General features: G+C 41.0%; 1 protein-coding gene across 1 annotated transcript in view; it reads right to left on the bottom strand.

Annotated features, from left to right (window-relative positions):
- Positions 1-20,488, bottom strand: part of TFDP2 (transcription factor Dp-2) — a 78,166-nt gene that overhangs the window by 13,302 nt on the left and 44,376 nt on the right. The window contains exons 3-7 of the mRNA XM_073674382.1: positions 18,797-18,921; positions 18,411-18,458; positions 14,988-15,150; positions 6,091-6,234; positions 3,333-3,401 (exon numbers count right to left, since the gene is read on the bottom strand). Of these exons, the coding sequence (XP_073530483.1) occupies positions 3,333-3,401; positions 6,091-6,234; positions 14,988-15,150; positions 18,411-18,458; positions 18,797-18,921 (549 nt within the window). The remainder of the gene's footprint in view (positions 1-3,332; positions 3,402-6,090; positions 6,235-14,987; positions 15,151-18,410; positions 18,459-18,796; positions 18,922-20,488) is intronic.

Here is a 20,488-nt window from a genome sequence, read left to right as displayed (position 1 = left end):
ATCAACCAAGCCATACTCCATCTAATGAAACGCATTTCGGGGCACTGCTCCTCATCAGTGAAGAACTGGGTTTGACTGGCTAAAAGCATTGGCAGCCAGTTATTCTCTTTAGTTTCCCTGCCACAGATGCGACATCACATTCACCCAGCCAAACCCTGCTGTACACCGATGATGGGTAAGTAACCTGAAGCGGGGGGTCTGGAGATGAGTGTCTTGTATGACAAATATCCCTAGTGGTGTTACAAGGGTTGGACATTAACATACATGGGAGATGCCCCCTACAGGTACCAAACTCTAAGATAATTCCTTCCGGACAGAGACAATTTGCATGGGCAGTACCAATAAGACTCCATTCTCTGCAGGTCTCTTTAAGTAGAACTAATCTGCCCTTCCCCCAAACTCTTCCCCCTTATAAAGGGATGATAAATAATGTGCTGGTACTATAGGTCTGCCATCAGGAATAAACTAATCAGGGTGAGAAAAATGTGATGCCCTCATAATTACAGACAGCGCACAAGTCATTAATATTATATTAAAGACCACGTGATCATTCATATATGGTAGGACAAAGGAGGGTCCCAGATTTGTAATGGATGTACACAGCCCAAATAAACATAGTGTAAAAAAAAAAAAAAAGACTGAAGAACCACTAAACGGAGGCCAGGACGTCCATGAGAGATTCTGCTATCTGATGGGACTTAACAAATGCTTCCATTGTCACGGGCCTCTGCAGCAGAGATTGTACGGGTGGCCCTATGACCAGCGGCTCACATGATGCCCGCCTAAATTAACACACACACAGGACCCTCAGTCTCTAAATACGGCAACAAGGGAGAGGAATCTTTCTGTATTCAATGGAAAATAGGGACACAATGAGCAGATGAGGAGAATACGATAGATGAATGCTTCAGGAAAGCCAGTGCACAAAGTCATCCACTGTAACCAGACGGCTCCGTGCCCGGGGTGGAAGGACGCGCGCTCTTGTAGGGCATGTAAACGAGCTATTATATTGTCTCTGCTCGCCAGCATGGCAAACATTCATTAAGAAATGTGATGCGAGTACTTACATAAGGGAAATAGTAATAGGTATATGGTAGTAAAGTGCTTATATTAGGACTGTGGAAAACATACGTTGAAGGTGGTGCATTTTAATGTGACAGATCTACCAGCCTATAACTATATTTTAATGTCAGTTTCGATTATCGATTCTGAAATCACACAAATTACACAAAACCAACTATATTAGAGATTTAACTGAAAGGTACAGACAACTATGAACATCAGTAGATTGTAGGTCCAGCGTTGTGTGCTGATTAATTCCATAATACATATTTATAGCAGTTAGGGCTTTGCTTTTCTGATTCTAAAATCTCCGAATCCCCACAGGGTTTAATGGCAATAATATAACTTATGACTTTATTACACAGTTCATAGGGAACTATATAGATCCATATAGGGAATCTGTCATCGAGTTTTTGCTCCCCAGCCTACTGTAGGGGCAGAGACCCTGATTCCAGCGATGTATCACTTACTGGGCTGCTTGCTGTCATTTTGATAAAATCCCTGTTTTATCTGCTGCAGATCTAGCAGTTCTTTGAATGCTGAGCTGTGTATAACCCCGCCCACACCACTGATTGGCAGCTTTCTGTGTATAACCCCTCCCACACCACTGATTGGATGCTGTCTGTGTATAACCCCTCCCACACCACTGACTGGCAGCTTTCTGTGTATAACCCCTCCCACACCACTGATTGGATGCTGTCTGTGTATAACCCCTCCCACACCACTGACTGGCAGCTGTCTGTGTATAACCCCTCCCACACCACTGACTGGCAGCTTTCTGTGTATAACCCCTCCCACACCACTGATTGGATGCTGTCTGTGTATAACCCCTCCCACACCACTGATTGGATGCTTTCTGTGTATAACCCCTTTCACACCACTGATTGGCAGCTTTTTGCCTATGCACAATGTACACAGAAAGCTCCCAATCAGTGGTGGGTTATACAGGTCGCGAACATGGAGAACTACCTGGCAGCGGGTTTACTAGTCCTCTGGAGAGAATATCCTGCTGATAAAAGTGATTTAATCAAAAGTACATCAAGCAGTCCAGTAAGTAATACATTGCTGGAATCTGGGTCTCTGTCTCTACATTATGTTGCTCTCAGATTAGGTGGCAAAAACTTGGTGACAGATTCCCTTTAAGCTGAAAGCTCCCCCTAGTGGCATCTTCAAGCAGAAATAATTTTAGAATTTAACCCCTTTGCGACATTCGTCAGATACACAAAAGGATGTCAGGTGCGTGTGTACGGAGCATGCTCAGAAGCTGAGCCCGCACCTTTCATGGCAGGTGCTAGCTGTGTTATACCGATGGGTTGCTATGACTTCAGAGGATTATGGAAGGCATTCATTGCCGCCACCTTTCTATCTAGAAACATTGTGCAGTATACAGTACAAGCGATCAAATGATGGCAGCTTCAAGTCCCCTACGGGAACTAAAAAAAAAAAAAATCTCAAAAGTTTAAAGATATAAAAACAATAAAAAAGTACATGAAAGATAAAATGACCCTCCTTTTCCCAAAACAAAAATCAATGAATTTAAAAAAGAAAACATATTTGGCATCACCACGTCCGCAAATATTAGCTTTACTGAAAGAGAAAAAAAAAAAATTGTATTGCCACAATCGTACAGACGCTGACCCACACACTGAAAGCTGCAAACACAAAACGATGGAGATTTTATTTATTTTTTATTTTTTTACAATTTTCATCCCACTTGGAATTTATTTTCCATTTTTCAGTGCATTAAAATGATAAAATGGACGGTCTTTCAAAACTACAACATGTTCCACAAAAAATGCCCTCATATGACTATGTTGAGAGAAAAAAAAGATGTAATCTCTCTTGGAAGAAGGGGAGAATATAATAAAAGAACAAAAACAAAAAATGGCCCTATGGATGGAGGGGGTAAAATCCAAGTCTATGCTGGGGATATAGGGCTCTGGCCCTTGTATATGAAGAAATGATAAAATTAATCTGCACAGCAACTTAGACATAGAAATGATGTTTATGACTGACACTAATTTTTCATGCTGCTTAGCTGTACACCATAAGAACTGTATTAATACTGCGTCAATGGGGCATAGTAGGTGCCGAATTATGGAATATTTTGGATTATAGGATGATCATCGAACAGTGCATGGAAAGGGTATAGGTGTATATATTGTAGGCTGAATACCTTCAGGAAGAAAGCCTAAAATGTATTATCAGATTGAGAGCATTTTAATAGCCATTCCCATACTATGTGATGCAGTGTGGTATCGGCGGCGTACCTGTAGCAGCAGCTCCTGGAGCTGAGCGCTCTTCTGCTTGATGCGCTCTATCCGCCTCTGCTTCTCTATCTGCAATACCAAACCAAAGGATTTAATCTTTGCCGAAATTATATCAGAGAGAAGACTGTAGCAAGACCCCAGTTGAGCCATAAAAGTCCATAATTCAGAGCCAACAAGTGCATAACAATGTGCAATTCTTAAAGGGGTTAAATATTGATGGCCTATACTTAGCATAGGTCATCAATAAAAGATTGGTGGGCGTACGGAAGACACCAGCAACCCCGCCAAATAGCTGCTCCTGGTGCTGGCAGCGGAGGACAGCACCGCTCTGTTAATTGTATGGTGGGGTACTGCAGGTTCACCCCGGCTACTATACAGGTGACGGAGACGTGCAGCTCTTCAATTGATCACATCTGGCCACCGCCAGCACCAGAACGGCTGATCGGCAGGGCTGTCATTTGTCGCACCCCCACTGATCTGGTGGTATTGATGACCTGTCCTAAGAATACTGGACAATTCCTTTAAAGCGCACATATCAATTTCAGGGGACTTTTCAGAATAAGCTGTTGTGTTTGTACATGATTAAAGGATAAAACCATTTTAGCCCTGTATTCTATTCTGAATTTTCATCAGTTTTACCATCTGCAGGCCCCATCTTAAATCTCTGCAGTTGTCTCTGATCTAGTGGCTGGAAACTAGCATCTATGATGTCTTTCATACCCAGAGCACACAGAAACAGAGGAGATCCTGCTCTCCCGTCTCTGCAGACAAAGCCGTGGAGGACATTATACAGCTGTACTGATCAGAGTAGCTGCCATTCCAGCACTGGTGCGAGATAAACACTTACTAGAAAGCAGCAGTCTCTCTCTGCTCCTTCCTCCCTCCCCTCTCCATAGACTTTACTAGTAAATGTAATCTGATCTCTCAGTGATTAGGATATCCAACCCGATTTTTAACAAGACGGATTTTAGCAATTCTTCAGAGTGAATGATGAATAGAAGAGGGGGGAGGTGGCTTATAAGTGGATAAAGAAGCATATTTCTCTGATAAGATATGTTACAAAGTGTCTCATATTTGCTTGTACCATTGATGTATGCTAAAATGACAGTAACTAGTCAAAGTGCTCTGTGCCCAACTCCAAGACTTGAAACAAACACACTCCTTGTTATAACGTGTCTCAAGAAACTATATTTTTCCCAACCCACCAAATATCTGACCAGCTAATTAATAATAATTCGACAGTCACGTGCACATTAGTGTTAACAGCACGAGAATACTAGGATGAGACGCCACAGAAGACGGGGGCAGGACTGGGAGCGTTTGGGATGAAGCTTTCCTGGTGATACATAAAAATAGCTCTGCAGCAAAGGGAAAAAAAACTCCTTTTCTAAGTTCTTACATAAAGCAGGCTGTGACCGTGATGTGCATTCTCATCGGCACATATATTCATGCCCCAGCTCATGCGGGCAGCCATGGTCTGATGAACTGCACTGGTAATGAGCTGCCGAGTCAGCTGCTCCCCGCAGCTGGGTACAGGGAGCGGAGCTCTGCACAGATCCTGCCTGCAATACAGCATTATTCATAGCCTGACATACACAGACACTGTATGGAAAGCACACAACGTGCATCCATGTGCATGGTACACAAGCTGATATATGCTACACCGTCTCCTGAAATATAAGAGAAATCACCCCAAATAACCCGGCTCAGCCTAGCATGAGGATTCATTCATTCTAATCTAAGAAAATATGTCAGGCACCTAATTATAGCATTACCACAATCTGCTCTGCATAGGAATAACAGAACATAGGTCAAGTATACAGAACAAAGCCATGAGCACAAGCGGAGATACATTACATGAGGAGCGGACACAGACAGAACAGGGCCCCTTGGCAAGAACAGTATATGGGCCCTTTGCAGTCCAGCAGCTCATTATAATGCACAATTCTACCTGTTTAGGAGGTACAAGTGGGCCCCCTTAATTCTTGGGCCCCTGTGCGGCGGCACACGTTGCACCAATGATATGTCCGCCCCTGTCTGACATGTAATATAGTTGCAGTCTGTGTATATCAAGTCACTGCCGCTCGTCCAGGGTTTGCACTGTATTGCAATAGACAAAAGCAGCGCCATGAAAAGCTCATTGCTACTTTATTTATTTTTTTGGATCCTGTTAATAACTACCTTTATGGAAAAAAAATTGCTAAGGACTTCACTAAAGGTTTTTTTGGGTGAAAAAAAATTCAATAAATGATAGGTCATGAATATCAAACCAATAGGAGTCTAAATCCCATCACTCGCACTGATCAGCTGGTCCGCAGAACACAGCTCCACACATTGTTCAGTGGCCATGAACGGTACTGCAAGCGTTCTGCCATAAGTGTATAGAAACAGTTACTTAGCAGTTGTGTTGGGAATGTGGACCCCCGCCAGTCTGATATTGAAGTCCAAAAAAAACCCTTTAACCATGAATTCTACCCCCAAACTCAACTTAGGTGCCGAGACTGCTACCCTACTAGTTACACTTTTTCAGGAGTCTACAAAATACTTAGAAGAGCAGAGGAAGAATAAAGGTGAATTGCTTTACAAACACTTCCCTAAAACAATGGTGAAAACCACACTCCTGAAACAGAGCTATTTTTTTTTTTATTCTAACCAAAAAGTATCTAACTAAAAGTTTTAATTTTGGAAAAATTAATTATTTAATATGTAAAAAAAAAAGAATTAAAATAAAATACATGCTACAATAATAGCAGCGTACCTCTAAATTCTCACATTCCTGCACAGAGTTGGAAGGCAAACCAATCCACTTTATTTCCTTCTTCTCCTTTGAGATGATATTCATGGCCATTAGGACATTAAGGGCATCGTAAACTCGCCGCCTGATGTTCTTCTGATCGTAAGCCTGAGAATAAAGCAATGTATAGCTGTCACTCCCTGCACACTGGCATCATAAGCAATGACAAAAAAACAAGGTTAGCAACAAAGTATATAAGGTAGGTCCCGATTCATTAAAGTTATTTCACCAGAATTCTGGTGTAAACTGCTCTGTAAAGTCACGAAATTTTGGGGTAATTCAGAGTTGCGCAAAAAATTCTAGGACTTTTTAGTTTTAACGCTACTTTCTCCCAGGTATGCCAAAATAGAGACTGGAGTAAGATTTCTGCAGTTGAGAACAGAGGTACGTGCACTTATCAGATTCATGAAGAGGCATGTACCTCCTCACGAATCAGTGTTTGACTTCACCTCACCCCTTCATGGGCCAGGAAGAAAATGGTTGGTCTTCATGAATCGCGGCCTTAGTGTACAATTATTAGACCACCAGTTTTCAGACGCCATCCATTAATTAGCCCATACCATTAGCCATTTCCATGGTATACAAGTTGAAAGAAAAAAAAGGGTTTGGTACAGTGTTAGCCATATGAAAAAAAGATTGCTCTCAGTGGGGAAAAACAGGATAATCTTGTAGTTATGATACGTTTTAATGGCTAACAAAGATAAAATAAATTATATTACAAAGCAAGCTTTAGGGATTTCTTAGGTCTCTTCATCAGGCACGGTATAACAAAGTATCTAAAGAAACACAAATATATGCACAAAAGGAACCATTGTTATGCCATGCCTCTGCTCTGTGTGTGTATATTTATTATGCCATGCCTCCGCTCTTTGTGTGTATATTTATTATGCCATGCCTCTGCTCTTTGTGTGTATATTTATTATGCCATGTCTCTGCTCTTTGTATGTATATTTATTATGCCATGCCTCTGCTCTGTGTGTGTATATTTATTATGCCATGCCTCTGCTCTTTGTGTGTATATTTATTATGCCATGTCTCTGCTCTTTGTATGTATATTTATTATGCCATGCCTCTGCTCTTTGTGTGTATATTTATTATGCCATGCCTCTGCTCTTTGTATGTATATTTATTATGCCATGCCTCTGCTCTTTGTGTGTATATTTATTATGCCATGCCTCTGCTCTGTGTGTGTATATTTATTATGCCATGCCTCTGCTCTGTGTGTGTATATTTATTATGCCATGCCTCTGCTCTGTGTGTGTATATTTATTATGCCATGCCTCTGCTCTTTGTGTGTATATTTATTATGCCATGCCTCTGCTCTTTGTGTGTATATTTATTATGCCATGCCTCTGCTCTTTGTGTGTATATTATGCCATGCCTCTGCTCTTTGTGTGTATATTTATTATGCCATGCCTCTGCTCTTTGTATGTATATTTATTATGCCATGCCTCTGCTCTGTGTGTGTATATTTATTATGCCATGCCTCTGCTCTGTGTGTGTATATTTATTATGCCATGCCTCTGCTCTTTGTGTGTATATTTATTATGCCATGCCTCTGCTCTTTGTGTGTATATTTATTATGCCATGCCTCCGCTCTGTGTGTGTATATTTATTATGCCATGCCTCTGCTCTTTGTATGTATATTTATTATGCCATGCCTCTGCTCTGTGTGTGTATATTTATTATGCCATGCCTCTGCTCTTTGTGTGTATATTTATTATGCCATGCCTCTGCTCTTTGTGTGTATATTTATTATGCCATGCCTCCGCTCTTTGTGTGTATATTTATTATGCCATGCCTCCGCTCTGTGTGTGTATATTTATTATGCCATGCCTCCGCTCTTTGTGTGTATATTTATTATGCCATGCCTCTGCTCTTTGTGTGTATATTTATTATGCCATGCCTCCGCTCTGTGTGTGTATATTTATTATGCCATGCCTCCGCTCTTTGTGTGTATATTTATTATGCCATGCCTCCGCTCTTTGTGTGTATATTTATTATGCCATGCCTCTGCTCTTTGTGTGTATATTTATTATGCCATGCCTCTGCTCTGTGTGTGTATATTTATTATGCCATGCCTCTGCTCTTTGTGTGTATATTTATTATGCCATGCCTCTGCTCTTTGTGTGTATATTTATTATGCCATGCCTCTGCTCTGTGTGTGTATATTTATGATGCCATGCCTCTGCTCTGTGTGTGTATATTTATGATGCCATGCTTCCGCTCTTTGTGTGTATATTTATTATGCCATGCCTCTGCTCTTTGTGTGTATATTTATTATGCCATGCCTCTGCTCTTTGTGTGTATATTTATTATGCCATGCCTCTGCTCTTTGTGTGTATATTATGCCATGCCTCTGCTCTGTGTGTGTATATTTATTATGCCATGCCTCTGCTCTGTGTGTGTATATTTATTATGCCATGCCTCTGCTCTGTGTGTATATTTATTATGCCATGCCTCTGCTCTGTGTGTGTATATTTATTATGCCATGCCTCTGCTCTGTGTGTGTATATTTATTATGCCATGCCTCTGCTCTGTGTGTGTATATTTATTATGCCATGCCTCTGCTCTGTGTGTGTATATTTATTATGCCATGCCTCTGCTCTTTGTGTGTATATTATGCCATGCCTCTGCTCTTTGTGTGTATATTTATTATGCCATGCCTCTGCTCTGTGTGTGTATATTTATTATGCCATGCCTCTGCTCTGTGTGTATATTTATTATGCCATGCCTCTGCTCTGTGTGTGTATATTTATTATGCCATGCCTCTGCTCTTTGTGTGTATATTTATTATGCCATGCCTCTGCTCTTTGTGTGTATATTTATTATGCCATGCCTCTGCTCTTTGTGTGTATATTATGCCATGCCTCTGCTCTGTGTGTGTATATTTATTATGCCATGCCTCTGCTCTGTGTGTATATTTATTATGCCATGCCTCTGCTCTGTGTGTATATTTATTATGCCATGCCTCTGCTCTGTGTGTGTATATTTATTATGCCATGCCTCTGCTCTTTGTGTGTATATTTATTATGCCATGCCTCTGCTCTTTGTGTGTATATTTATTATGCCATGCCTCTGCTCTTTGTGTGTATATTTATTATGCCATGCCTCTGCTCTTTGTGTGTATATTATGCCATGCCTCTGCTCTTTGTGTGTATATTTATTATGCCATGCCTCTGCTCTGTGTGTGTATATTTATTATGCCATGCCCCTGCTCTTTGTGTGTATATTTATTATGCCATGCCTCTGCTCTGTGTGTGTATATTTATTATGCCATGCCTCTGCTCTTTGTGTGTATATTTATTATGCCATGCCTCTGCTCTTTGTGTGTATATTATGCCATGCCTCTGCTCTGTGTGTGTATATTTATTATGCCATGCCTCTGCTCTGTGTGTGTATATTTATTATGCCATGCCTCTGCTCTGTGTGTGTATATTTATTATGCCATGCCTCTGCTCTTTGTGTGTATATTTATTATGCCATGCCTCTGCTCTTTGTGTGTATATTTATTATGCCATGCCTCTGCTCTGTGTGTATATTTATTATGCCATGCCTCTGCTCTGTGTGTGTATATTTATTATGCCATGCCTCTGCTCTGTGTGTGTATATTTATTATGCCATGCCTCTGCTCTGTGTGTGTATATTTATTATGCCATGCCTCTGCTCTGTGTGTATATTTATTATGCCATGCCTCTGCTCTGTGTGTATATTTATTATGCCATGCCTCTGCTCTGTGTGTATATTTATTATGCCATGCCTCTGCTCTGTGTGTATATTTATTATGCCATGCCTCTGCTCTGTGTGTGTATATTTATTATGCCATGCCTCTGCTCTTTGTGTGTATATTTATTATGCCATGCCTCTGCTCTTTGTGTGTATATTTATTATGCCATGCCTCCGCTCTTTGTGTGTATATTTATTATGCCATGCCTCTGCTCTTTGTGTGTATATTTATTATGCCATGCCTCTGCTCTGTGTGTGTATATTTATTATGCCATGCCTCTGCTCTTTGTGTGTATATTTATTATGCCATGCCTCCGCTCTTTGTGTGTATATTTATTATGCCATGCCTCTGCTCTTTGTGTGTATATTTATTATGCCATGCCTCTGCTCTTTGTGTGTATATTTATTATGCCATGCCTCCGCTCTTTGTGTGTATATTTATTATGCCATGCCTCCGCTCTGTGTGTGTATATTTATTATGCCATGCCTCCGCTCTTTGTGTGTATATTTATTATGCCATGCCTCCGCTCTTTGTGTGTATATTTATTATGCCATGCCTCCGCTCTGTGTGTATATTTATTATGCCATGCCTCCGCTCTTTGTGTGTATATTTATTATGCCATGCCTCTGCTCTGTGTGTGTATATTTATTATGCCATGCCTCCGCTCTGTGTGTGTATATTTATTATGCCATGCCTCCGCTCTGTGTGTGTATATTTATTATGCCATGCCTCTGCTCTGTGTGTGTATATTTATTATGCCATGCCTCTGCTCTGTGTGTGTATATTTATTATGCCATGCCTCTGCTCTTTGTGTGTATATTTATTATGCCATGCCTCTGCTCTTTGTGTGTATATTTATTATGCCATGCCTCTGCTCTGTGTGTGTATATTTATTATGCCATGCCTCTGCTCTTTGTGTGTATATTTATTATGCCATGCCTCTGCTCTTTGTGTGTATATTTATTATGCCATGCTTCTGCTCTTTGTGTGTATATTTATTATGCCATGCCTCTGCTCTTTGTGTGTATATTTATTATGCCATGCTTCTGCTCTTTGTGTGTATATTTATTATGCCATGCCTCTGCTCTGTGTGTGTATATTTATTATGCCATGCCTCTGCTCTTTGTGTGTATACAGTGCCTACAAGTAGTATTCAACCCCCTGCAGATTTAGCTGGTTGACACATGCGGAATTAACTTGGCATTGTGACATTTGTACTGTAGATCAGCCTGGAAGTGGGAAATGCACTGCAGCAAATTTATTTATTTATTTTTTTTTTTTTTTAAAAAAACGTTAAAAGTTAATTCAGAGTGTCATTTATTATTCAACCCCTCAAACCACAAGAATTCTGTTTGGTCCCCCTAAAGTATTAAGAAGTAGTTCAGGCACCAAGAATAATGAGCTTCACATGTGTGGATTAAAGATCTCTTTTGCCAGCCTTTTCTGACTATTTAAGACCCTCCCCAAACTTGTGAACAGCACTCAGACATGGTCAACATGGGAAAGACAAAGGAGCATTCCAAGGCCATCAGAGACAAGATCGTGGAGGGTCACAAGGCTGGCAAGGGGTACAAAACCCTTTCCAAGGAGTTGGGCCTACCTGTCTCCACTGTTGGGAGCATCATCCGTAAGTGGAAGGCTTATGGAACTACTGTTAGCCTTCCACGGCCTGGACAGCCTTTGAAAGTGTCCTCCCATGCCGAGGCCAGGCTTGTCCGAAGAGTCAAGGCTAACCCAAGGACAACAAGGAAGGAGCTCCGGGAAGATCTCATGGCAGTGGGGACATTGGTTTCAGTCAATACCATAAGTAACGTACTCCACCGCAATGGTCTCCGTTCCAGACGAGTCTGTATGGTACCTTTACTTTCAAAGCGTCATGTCAAGGCTCGTCTACAGTTTGCTCATGATCACTTGGAGGACTCTGAGACAGACTGGTTCAAGGTTCTATGGTCTGATGAGACCAAGATCGAGATCTTTGGTGCCAACCACACACGTGACGTTTGGAGACTGGATGGCACTGCATACGACCCCAAGAATACCATCCCTACAGTCAAGCATGGTGGTGGCAGCATCATGCTGTGGGGCTGTTTCTCAGCCAAGGGGCCTGGCCATCTGGTCCGCATCCATGGGAAGATGGATAGCACGGCCTACCTGGAGATTTTGGCCAAGAACCTCCGCTCCTCCATCAAGGATCTTAAGATGGGTCGTAATTTCATCTTCCAACAAGACAACGACCCAAAGCACACAGCCAAGAAAACCAAGGCCTGGTTCAAGAGGGAAAAAGTCAAGGTGTTGGAGTGGCCTAGTCAGTCTCCTGACCTTAACCCAATTGAAAACTTGTGGAAGGAGCTCCAGAATAAAGTCCACATGAGACACCCAAAGAACCTAGATAACTTGGAGAAGATCTGCATGGAGGAGTGGGCCAAGATAACTCCACAGACCTGTGCCGGCCTGATCAGGTCTTATAAAAGACGATTATTAGCTGTAATTGCAAACAAGGGTTATTCCACAAAATATTAAACATAGGGGTTGTATAATAATTGACCTACACTTTTATGTTTAAAATTTAATAAAATTCAACTGAGCAACATAACTTTTTGGTTTGTAAGATTTATGCTTCTGTTCATAAAACCTACTCTTGTTTGCAGTTTGAAGGCTCTAACTTATTTGCATCTTATCAAACCAGCTAAATCTGCAGGGGGTTGAATACTACTTGTAGGCACTGTATTTATTATGCCATGCCTCTGCTCTGTGTGTGCATATTTATTATGCCATGTCTCTGCTCTTTGTGTGTATATTATGCCATGCCTCTGCTCTTTGTGTGTATATTTATTATGCCATGCCTCCGCTCTTTGTGTGTATATTTATTATGCCATGCCTCCGCTCTTTGTGTGTATATTTATTATGCCATGCCTCTGCTCTGTGTGTGTATATTTATTATGCCATGCCTCTGCTCTTTGTATGTATATTTATTATGCCATGCCTCCGCTCTTTGTGTGTATATTTATTATGCCATGCCTCCGCTCTTTGTGTGTATATTTATTATGCCATGCCTCTGCTCTTTGTATGTATATTTATTATGCCATGCCTCCGCTCTTTGTGTGTATATTTATTATGCCATGCCTCCGCTCTTTGTGTGTATATTTATTATGCCATGCCTCTGCTCTGTGTGTATATTTATTATGCCATGCCTCTGCTCTTTGTGTGTATATTTATTATGCCATGCCTCTGCTCTGTGTGTGTATATTTATTATGCCATGCCTCTGCTCTTTGTGTGTATATTTATTATGCCATGCCTCTGCTCTGTGTGTGTATATTTATTATGCCATGCCTCTGCTCTGTGTGTATATTTATTATGCCATGCCTCCGCTCTTTGTGTGTATATTTATTATGCCATGCCTCCGCTCTTTGTGTGTATATTTATTATGCCATGCCTCCGCTCTTTGTGTGTATATTTATTATGCCATGCCTCTGCTCTGTGTGTGTATATTTATTATGCCATGCCTCTGCTCTGTGTGTGTATATTTATTATGCCATGCCTCTGCTCTTTGTGTGTATATTTATTATGCCATGCCTCTGCTCTGTGTGTGTATATTTATTATGCCATGCCTCTGCTCTTTGTGTGTATATTTATTATGCCATGCCTCTGCTCTTTGTATGTATATTTATTATGCCATGCCTCTGCTCTTTGTATGTATATTTATTATGCCATGCCTCTGCTCTTTGTATGTATATTTATTATGCCATGCTTCTGCTCTGTGTGTGTATATTTATTATGCCATGCCTCTGCTCTGTGTGTGTATATTTATTATGCCATGCCTCCGCTCTTTGTGTGTATATTTATTATGCCATGCCTCTGCTCTTTGTGTGTATATTTATTATGCCATGCCTCTGCTCTTTGTATGTATATTTATTATGCCATGCCTCTGCTCTTTGTGTGTATATTTATTATGCCATGCCTCTGCTCTGTGTGTATATTTATTATGCCATGCCTCTGCTCTTTGTGTGTATATTTATTATGCCATGCCTCTGCTCTGTGTGTATATTTATTATGCCATGCCTCTGCTCTTTGTGTGTATATTTATTATGCCATGCTTCTGCTCTTTGTGTGTATATTTATTATGCCATGCCTCTGCTCTTTGTGTGTATATTTATTATGCCATGCCTCTGCTCTGTGTGTATATTTATTATGCCATGCCTCTGCTCTTTGTGTGTATATTTATTATGCCATGCCTCTGCTCTGTGTGTATATTTATTATGCCATGCCTCTGCTCTGTGTGTATATTTATTATGCCATGCCTCTGCTCTTTGTGTGTATATTTATTATGCCATGCCTCTGCTCTGTGTGTATATTTATTATGCCATGCCTCTGCTCTGTGTGTATATTTATTATACCATGCCTCTGCTCTGTGTGTGTATATTTATTATGCCATGCCTCTGCTCTTTGTGTGTATATTTATTATGCCATGCCTCTGCTCTTTTAGAGCATATATTTGTGTTTCTTTAGATATTTTGTTATACCATGCCTGAGGAAGAGACCTAAGAAGTTTGGAAAGCTTGCTTTGTAATATCATTTATTTTATCTTTGTCAGCCATTAAAAAGGTATCATAACTACAAGATCATCATTTTGTTTTCCCACTGAGCACACGGCATACAAAGAACATGATTGTTTTACAAGACGAAATATTGTGTTTCCTGAAAGCAACTACTTGATTTGTGGACTTCCAGTGGCCATTCATCGTACTCCCTGCGCTCTTAAAGAGGTTATCCATTACTTAACAATTGATAATCAGTGGATCCACGATTAAAATAAAAAAACACATCCATACACCCACATCATGGCTGCGGATTGGTGGCAGCTTCCACCTGTCGCCTCTCACCGGGGACTGATGCCAGCTGACCAGCAGTATACCCATGGAGTATAGCTTGCAAAGTATGGGACAACCCCTCTGGTGAACGACCAAAAGGGTGAGAACTTTGGCGAATCGGTCAGGCTCCATGGGCTGGGACCCACCATCAATCCAAGCACTGCCACATCTTACATAAATGTATGGAGCAAAATGAGAATGGGTTATGTACCCAAGATGAAAGAAAAAAACACTAATAGTATAAAATCGTGTAGACTTTACTTACAGAGTCGGATGGCAACTGTCCAGCAGAGCTGGTGAACTCGGCCACCAGTTCATCTGCCACCTCATTGTAGGACGTGGTCCCTTTGGTCTGAACCTTCTCACAAACCTTCATAGAGAAATGTCGCAGACCCTTTCCGCTCTTCTCCCCTCTCTTACTTCTTTTACTGTGGATGGGAAGGCAACAATTGATAGAATATATGGATCACTCATGAATTTTCCAAAACATTTCGTGATTTCATAATTAAAATACGGTAAATCTTAAAAATCTATAATCTTAACAATTATACCCTTGACTTTGCCGAAACACGAACTTTCCTCTTTAAACTTCATGAGTACAAACATATGTTATTATTCTTTGTACAATGAAGTTATACGATGTTCTAATCTATTTTCTGCACCAATTCCTCAGTTTTCCTAGATCTCAGTCTGCGGTCAGTGAATTAAAGTTTGTCTCTGTCTCATATCGATAATTTAGTTGTGATGACGGGTACAGTACAGTTATCAGAACTGGGTCTTGTAACAAGTCCTGCACCGCACATCAGCGGGACAGAATTTTACCGCCTGGGGGTAATCAGTTTAATTTCCTACTGAAAAACAGCAAGCAGAGATCTTGAAATAAATGGATGCATAAAGGTATTTTGTAAAATTGTTTTAACTTTTCAATTTACAAAAAATAACTCCGATAGAAAAGTAGACACGTTGCGGGGGTCATGTTTTTGGGAAGAGTGCAGAGGGATATTATCTCATCTGATAAGAAGCTAGTGACAGCTAACGCCCTTGCTCATTAGCATTACAAGCAAGTCACAATATCCTAGAAAGGATAAACCACAGATCGTATATCGGTAAAGGTTATCAGTTGATTCTCAGTGTAAAAATGGCCAAACACATAAGATAAATGTTGGCCACATATTCATTTGACAGACAGCTCTCTCTCCTAACTTCTCATTACACTACAGCACTCCGCCAAGTGCTCATGTGTTTCCATCAGGGAGAAAGGGGAAAGTCGCTGCCCGACCGCTCTGGCATCGGCTTATCTTCCCTGAAAACAAAAAGGTTCGGGCGTTAAAACTCTGACTGCTCGATCCTCTTTTTCCCACATCATAATCTGTCAGAGGAGAGTCGTGAAGCCCCCCATACACATCAGATTGTAAACACCGCAATCAACGTGTTTTGGCTGTCATCATCCATTAGGGGCGTAAAAAGTGCGTAGCATAACAACAAAAGTAACAGATACAAAAAATATAAATACTACTCCATAAAGCTTGAAAAATAGACACCCATTTCAGAAAGCACAAACATATCTAAGATATCTATGAGTTTCCCTTTGGTAGATATCTCAATTATTTTTATTGTATGAATTCTTAAATAAACCACCTGCTATACTGGTAGACTAAAGCCCCCGTTACACGAAGAGAGATCGCTGCTGAGTCACAAGTTTTGTGACGCAATAGCGATCTCAATACGTTTGACACGTAGCAGCGACCAGGCCCCTGCTGGTCGTGTCGGAATGGTCTGGACATTTCTTTGATCATTGAGGTCTCGCTGGGCAGCATGCATCGGTGTGTTTGACACCTTACCAATGACCTCGTTGGCGACTCAGAACTGACACACATAGGCGTGCATCGTTATACAGGTCGCCGCATCGTTGGGAAGATCTGACTGTTTCACATCTCACATAGCGACGCAGCAACGATTCCTGCCAGGTCGTATGGTTGTCGGGATCGCTGTAGCGTTGCCAAGTGTGACAGTACCTTAACACTCGTGTTCATCATTACCATCTCATATATAGCGCACATCCCAGCTTACGCTCTTATATTCAGTTGGCTGGCGCTCCTATGTTTTTTTGTTGTTTAGTAGTGATGAGCGAGCATGTTCGCCACTGCTCGGTACTCGCCCGAGCATCTCAGTACTCGAGATGCTCGGAGCTCACCGAGTACTTTCAAGATGCTCGGGCGGGAGCTCGGGTCCCCGTCCTGCATGTTTGGCGCTATTTAGAGCACCAATCATGAAGGGATTGTCTGCCACTCACTGTAATGTCACAGTCATGGTGGTTGTGGCATTACAGTGATTGGCCAAATCGATGGGAACAGTGCTCACAGTGAAACATGAAAAGCCGGCAATTCAGCAGCGGCATACACCGGTACCCGACAAATTAGAACAGAAAGAATAGAGAATCACACATAGATTAGATTTTCCATAGTTTCCCACGTTGGGCTCGTTACTCGGGTCGAGCATCCAAGTATTCCAATGTGCTCGACCGGAGCTTCGAGCACCCGAGCATTTTAGTGCTTGCTCATCACTATTGTTTAGTAAGCATGTAATGGGATCACGACAGATCAGTTTATGAACAGATCCCATTGATCTTACAATAGAGTCCACCAGTTTTCAGTCGTAGTGTGGGTATTTTCTGACTATGCTATTCTTTCTATCCCATTAAGACTCCTGATTAGAGGGAAAAAAAAGTATGATGCACATTGTGTTTCAAAGATTTAAAAAATGATTAAAAAAAAAAAAAAGATTCCTTATTTCTGGTAATTTATATATATACAATGGTTAAAGATATGTAAACAACCAAAACAATAAATATATCAGATATAAAATGTGTAATTTAAGTATAATGCGTTAAAAAATCTACTTTAAAAGAACACAAAAGATGAACTCCCCCCATTTAAATAATTGAATAAAAAAAGATATTACAATATATCTCAGGAGCCTTTTTCTTCCTAGGAAAGAATTCATTGCATTCTGAATTTGTTGCATTGACACTAGATAGGTGTCTAACGCAGAGACCCAAGAAGTAGTATGGCAGATGATAAAGATTCTTCCTGACAAGTGGTTGCCATAGTGGCCAGCCACTCGCTGAAAAAATCCACAGGGATTAGTTCCAGATTCCTTGTTAGGAATAAGACGAGGAAGTGAATAGAAGTGGAAGAGGCAGAACGCTGCCAGGGAGCAACTGGCCAGAACCGCTCTACGGTCACATGGAGGCTATAGAGCATCTATGCACTTCTCTTCTAGCGTGATGCCGTGTATGGCAGACCATGCCATTGTATGTATACACACACGTACATCAGATACATACACACATTATACACACACATCTCATAATCCAATCATCAAACTACCCAGTTTATAATTAATAAAACACAGGTAAAGCTTTGAATGAGGGAAATGTAAAATTTGCATGTAGCTGACCAATGGGCCTCAAGAGTCAGTTACTGGTGGGCCCTTGCCACCCTAATCCGATATTCTACATATACACACACATACATGTGATCTCCTGCAATATTATAATGGAGTAAACCACAATTTCTGAAAATGAAAAACACAAGACAGTATAGATCACATTCCAGGCTGAATAGTGTGACCTTTATCAAAACTGCCATCCCCCCACCACCACCACTCGTCTCTTTTTTGCCCTTACCTCTCTGAGAAGTCAGACTCTATGAACTCACGGGTACGTTTCCGATCCCTATAGAAAAAAATATTTCCAGTGTTAGTAATTGAATAAATGCCTGTAATATTAGAGTATGTACTATGCTAGAAATATTTTAGGACGAATTTACCTACTTACAAGTTCATTCATTAGTATACTAAACTGATAATATGTCCGGCATGAACATGTACTTTTGTTATTTTTTGGGCATTAAAGTATTTACCCTCATGAAACATTGATACATTTCTCCCATACATAGCTATTACAATTGTATAGAAAAGCAAGACTTGACCGGAACCAAAAGAGGCATCAAAGATGAGAAACGGCAGAGATTTTCCAATTCTTCTAAATAAATTGCAAGCACCAACAATTACCCAGGAATCCAGCTGGTGGCATCTGTGATGTGGCTCTGGGTGACCATGGCTGAGGTGGCCGCGGTGAACTGTCTCCCTATGAGAAGATCTGCTCCCGCGCTCAGTCTCTGGGGAGTGCTTATAATCTAGAAGAACAAAAGCAAAATGGTGATCGTGAGCCCGGCAGAGTATGACAAGACGACTCACCTTTTATACCTTGTCTAATACAAACTAGTCATTTCTTACCAACTTATACATCACTTCACAATACATCAGGCCAACCACAGAAACGCTCATAATGCAATGAACTACTATGCTCAGAAAGCCCCCTCATCTGCAAGATGTGAATGGAGATGATAGTTTTCAGGATATTGACCCATAAAAAACAAAACAAGGGATTTTTATATGGTTTACATACAACATAACGCCTTCTAAACACGAGCAGATCCCTGGCATCGCTGGAGGGTCCCTTCCTTATAGTGGGCCCATAGAAAAGCATACATGATCACAAATATAACAAATTAAAGTCGTCCAGCTCTGGGGACAGTAATTATTTTTTTTACTTAAATGCATTTATTTGGGACTAAAAATCATTCGGTTTCATTAAAAAATGTTGCATCATTGGTATATTACAGATGGTAGTAGTCATAAATCACCTGAAAGGAGCATTACAAAAAAAATGATAAAAGTTATAAACTATTAGACCAGCAAGCAAAATAAGCTCACTGACTGATTCTCAGTTGACCCACATTGCTGCAGCCAGCAATAGACAGTCTGTAGAAGACAAAACCATGCATTTTTTTTTTTTTAAACGAATCCCAATTCCAAAAACACATGCATGCAAGAAAAAAACACTGGCCCCAAAAATGGACAACCCCTTAAAGGATAGGGTCATTGTTTTAGTGTATTTCCATCTGGGAAAATTAGTAGAATTATGCTAATTAGACTCTGATCAGAGTGGGATCAGATTTTCTTGGAGGTGGAGGGAAGAAAAAACAAAAAAGTTTCTCCACCTTCTCTATTATGTCAGTCCATGAAAATATATATATATTTTTTATTTTTTTTTTCACGGACCCATAGACTTGAATGGACGAGTGCGATCAGATTCACGGAAAATAACCAGACAGGTGCACAGCCCCATGGAATAACATGGGTACGAGTGCTATCCATCAAAGCCACCGACGGCACTCGTCCGATTTATACGGTGGTCTGCACAATATGCTATTAATAATCAAGGTAGAAATCTCACACACTGACATATATGGCTTTTAGCTAATCCGCTTTCTACCTCACTTTGCAAAAACGCCTTCAAAAAATGGGTTAATAGTTGCAAGTCAGAAAGCCGCAGCAGGTGTATAGAATAAAGACTAATGATGGTCACATGGGAGATCCAGAAATGGTCCCAATCCCTGGCGGTGCCGTCGGAGGCCCCCCAGAACACACGTCACTGCTGCTCTTGGCTGACCCCAGGTCCACCTCTCCGCTTTGATCTCCACCGGAAGCTAAGCTGGGACCCCAGGCTGCGACCCTGCACTGGATGCTTTACTGCAGGTCTCCGAGACCCACAGAGAAAGACCGCCGCACTGTGACAATCATTCACACATCTTCTCCGGCTGCAAAAACATTTAAAGCTGTAGACGGAATTGCTGAAGCCTTTCTTATTCTGGCTCTGTACGGTTTGTTGTGCTCATTTATGGCTTGTAGGAGGGATTT

Source organism: Phyllobates terribilis, unplaced genomic scaffold (genome assembly GCF_046119375.1).
Source record: "Phyllobates terribilis strain yellow unplaced genomic scaffold, ASM4611937v1 Scaffold_3__8_contigs__length_932513732, whole genome shotgun sequence".
Lineage (NCBI taxonomy): Eukaryota > Metazoa > Chordata > Amphibia > Anura > Dendrobatidae > Phyllobates > Phyllobates terribilis.
Note: the sequence above shows the minus strand (reverse complement) of the source record. Positions and strands in the feature narration are given on the sequence as shown.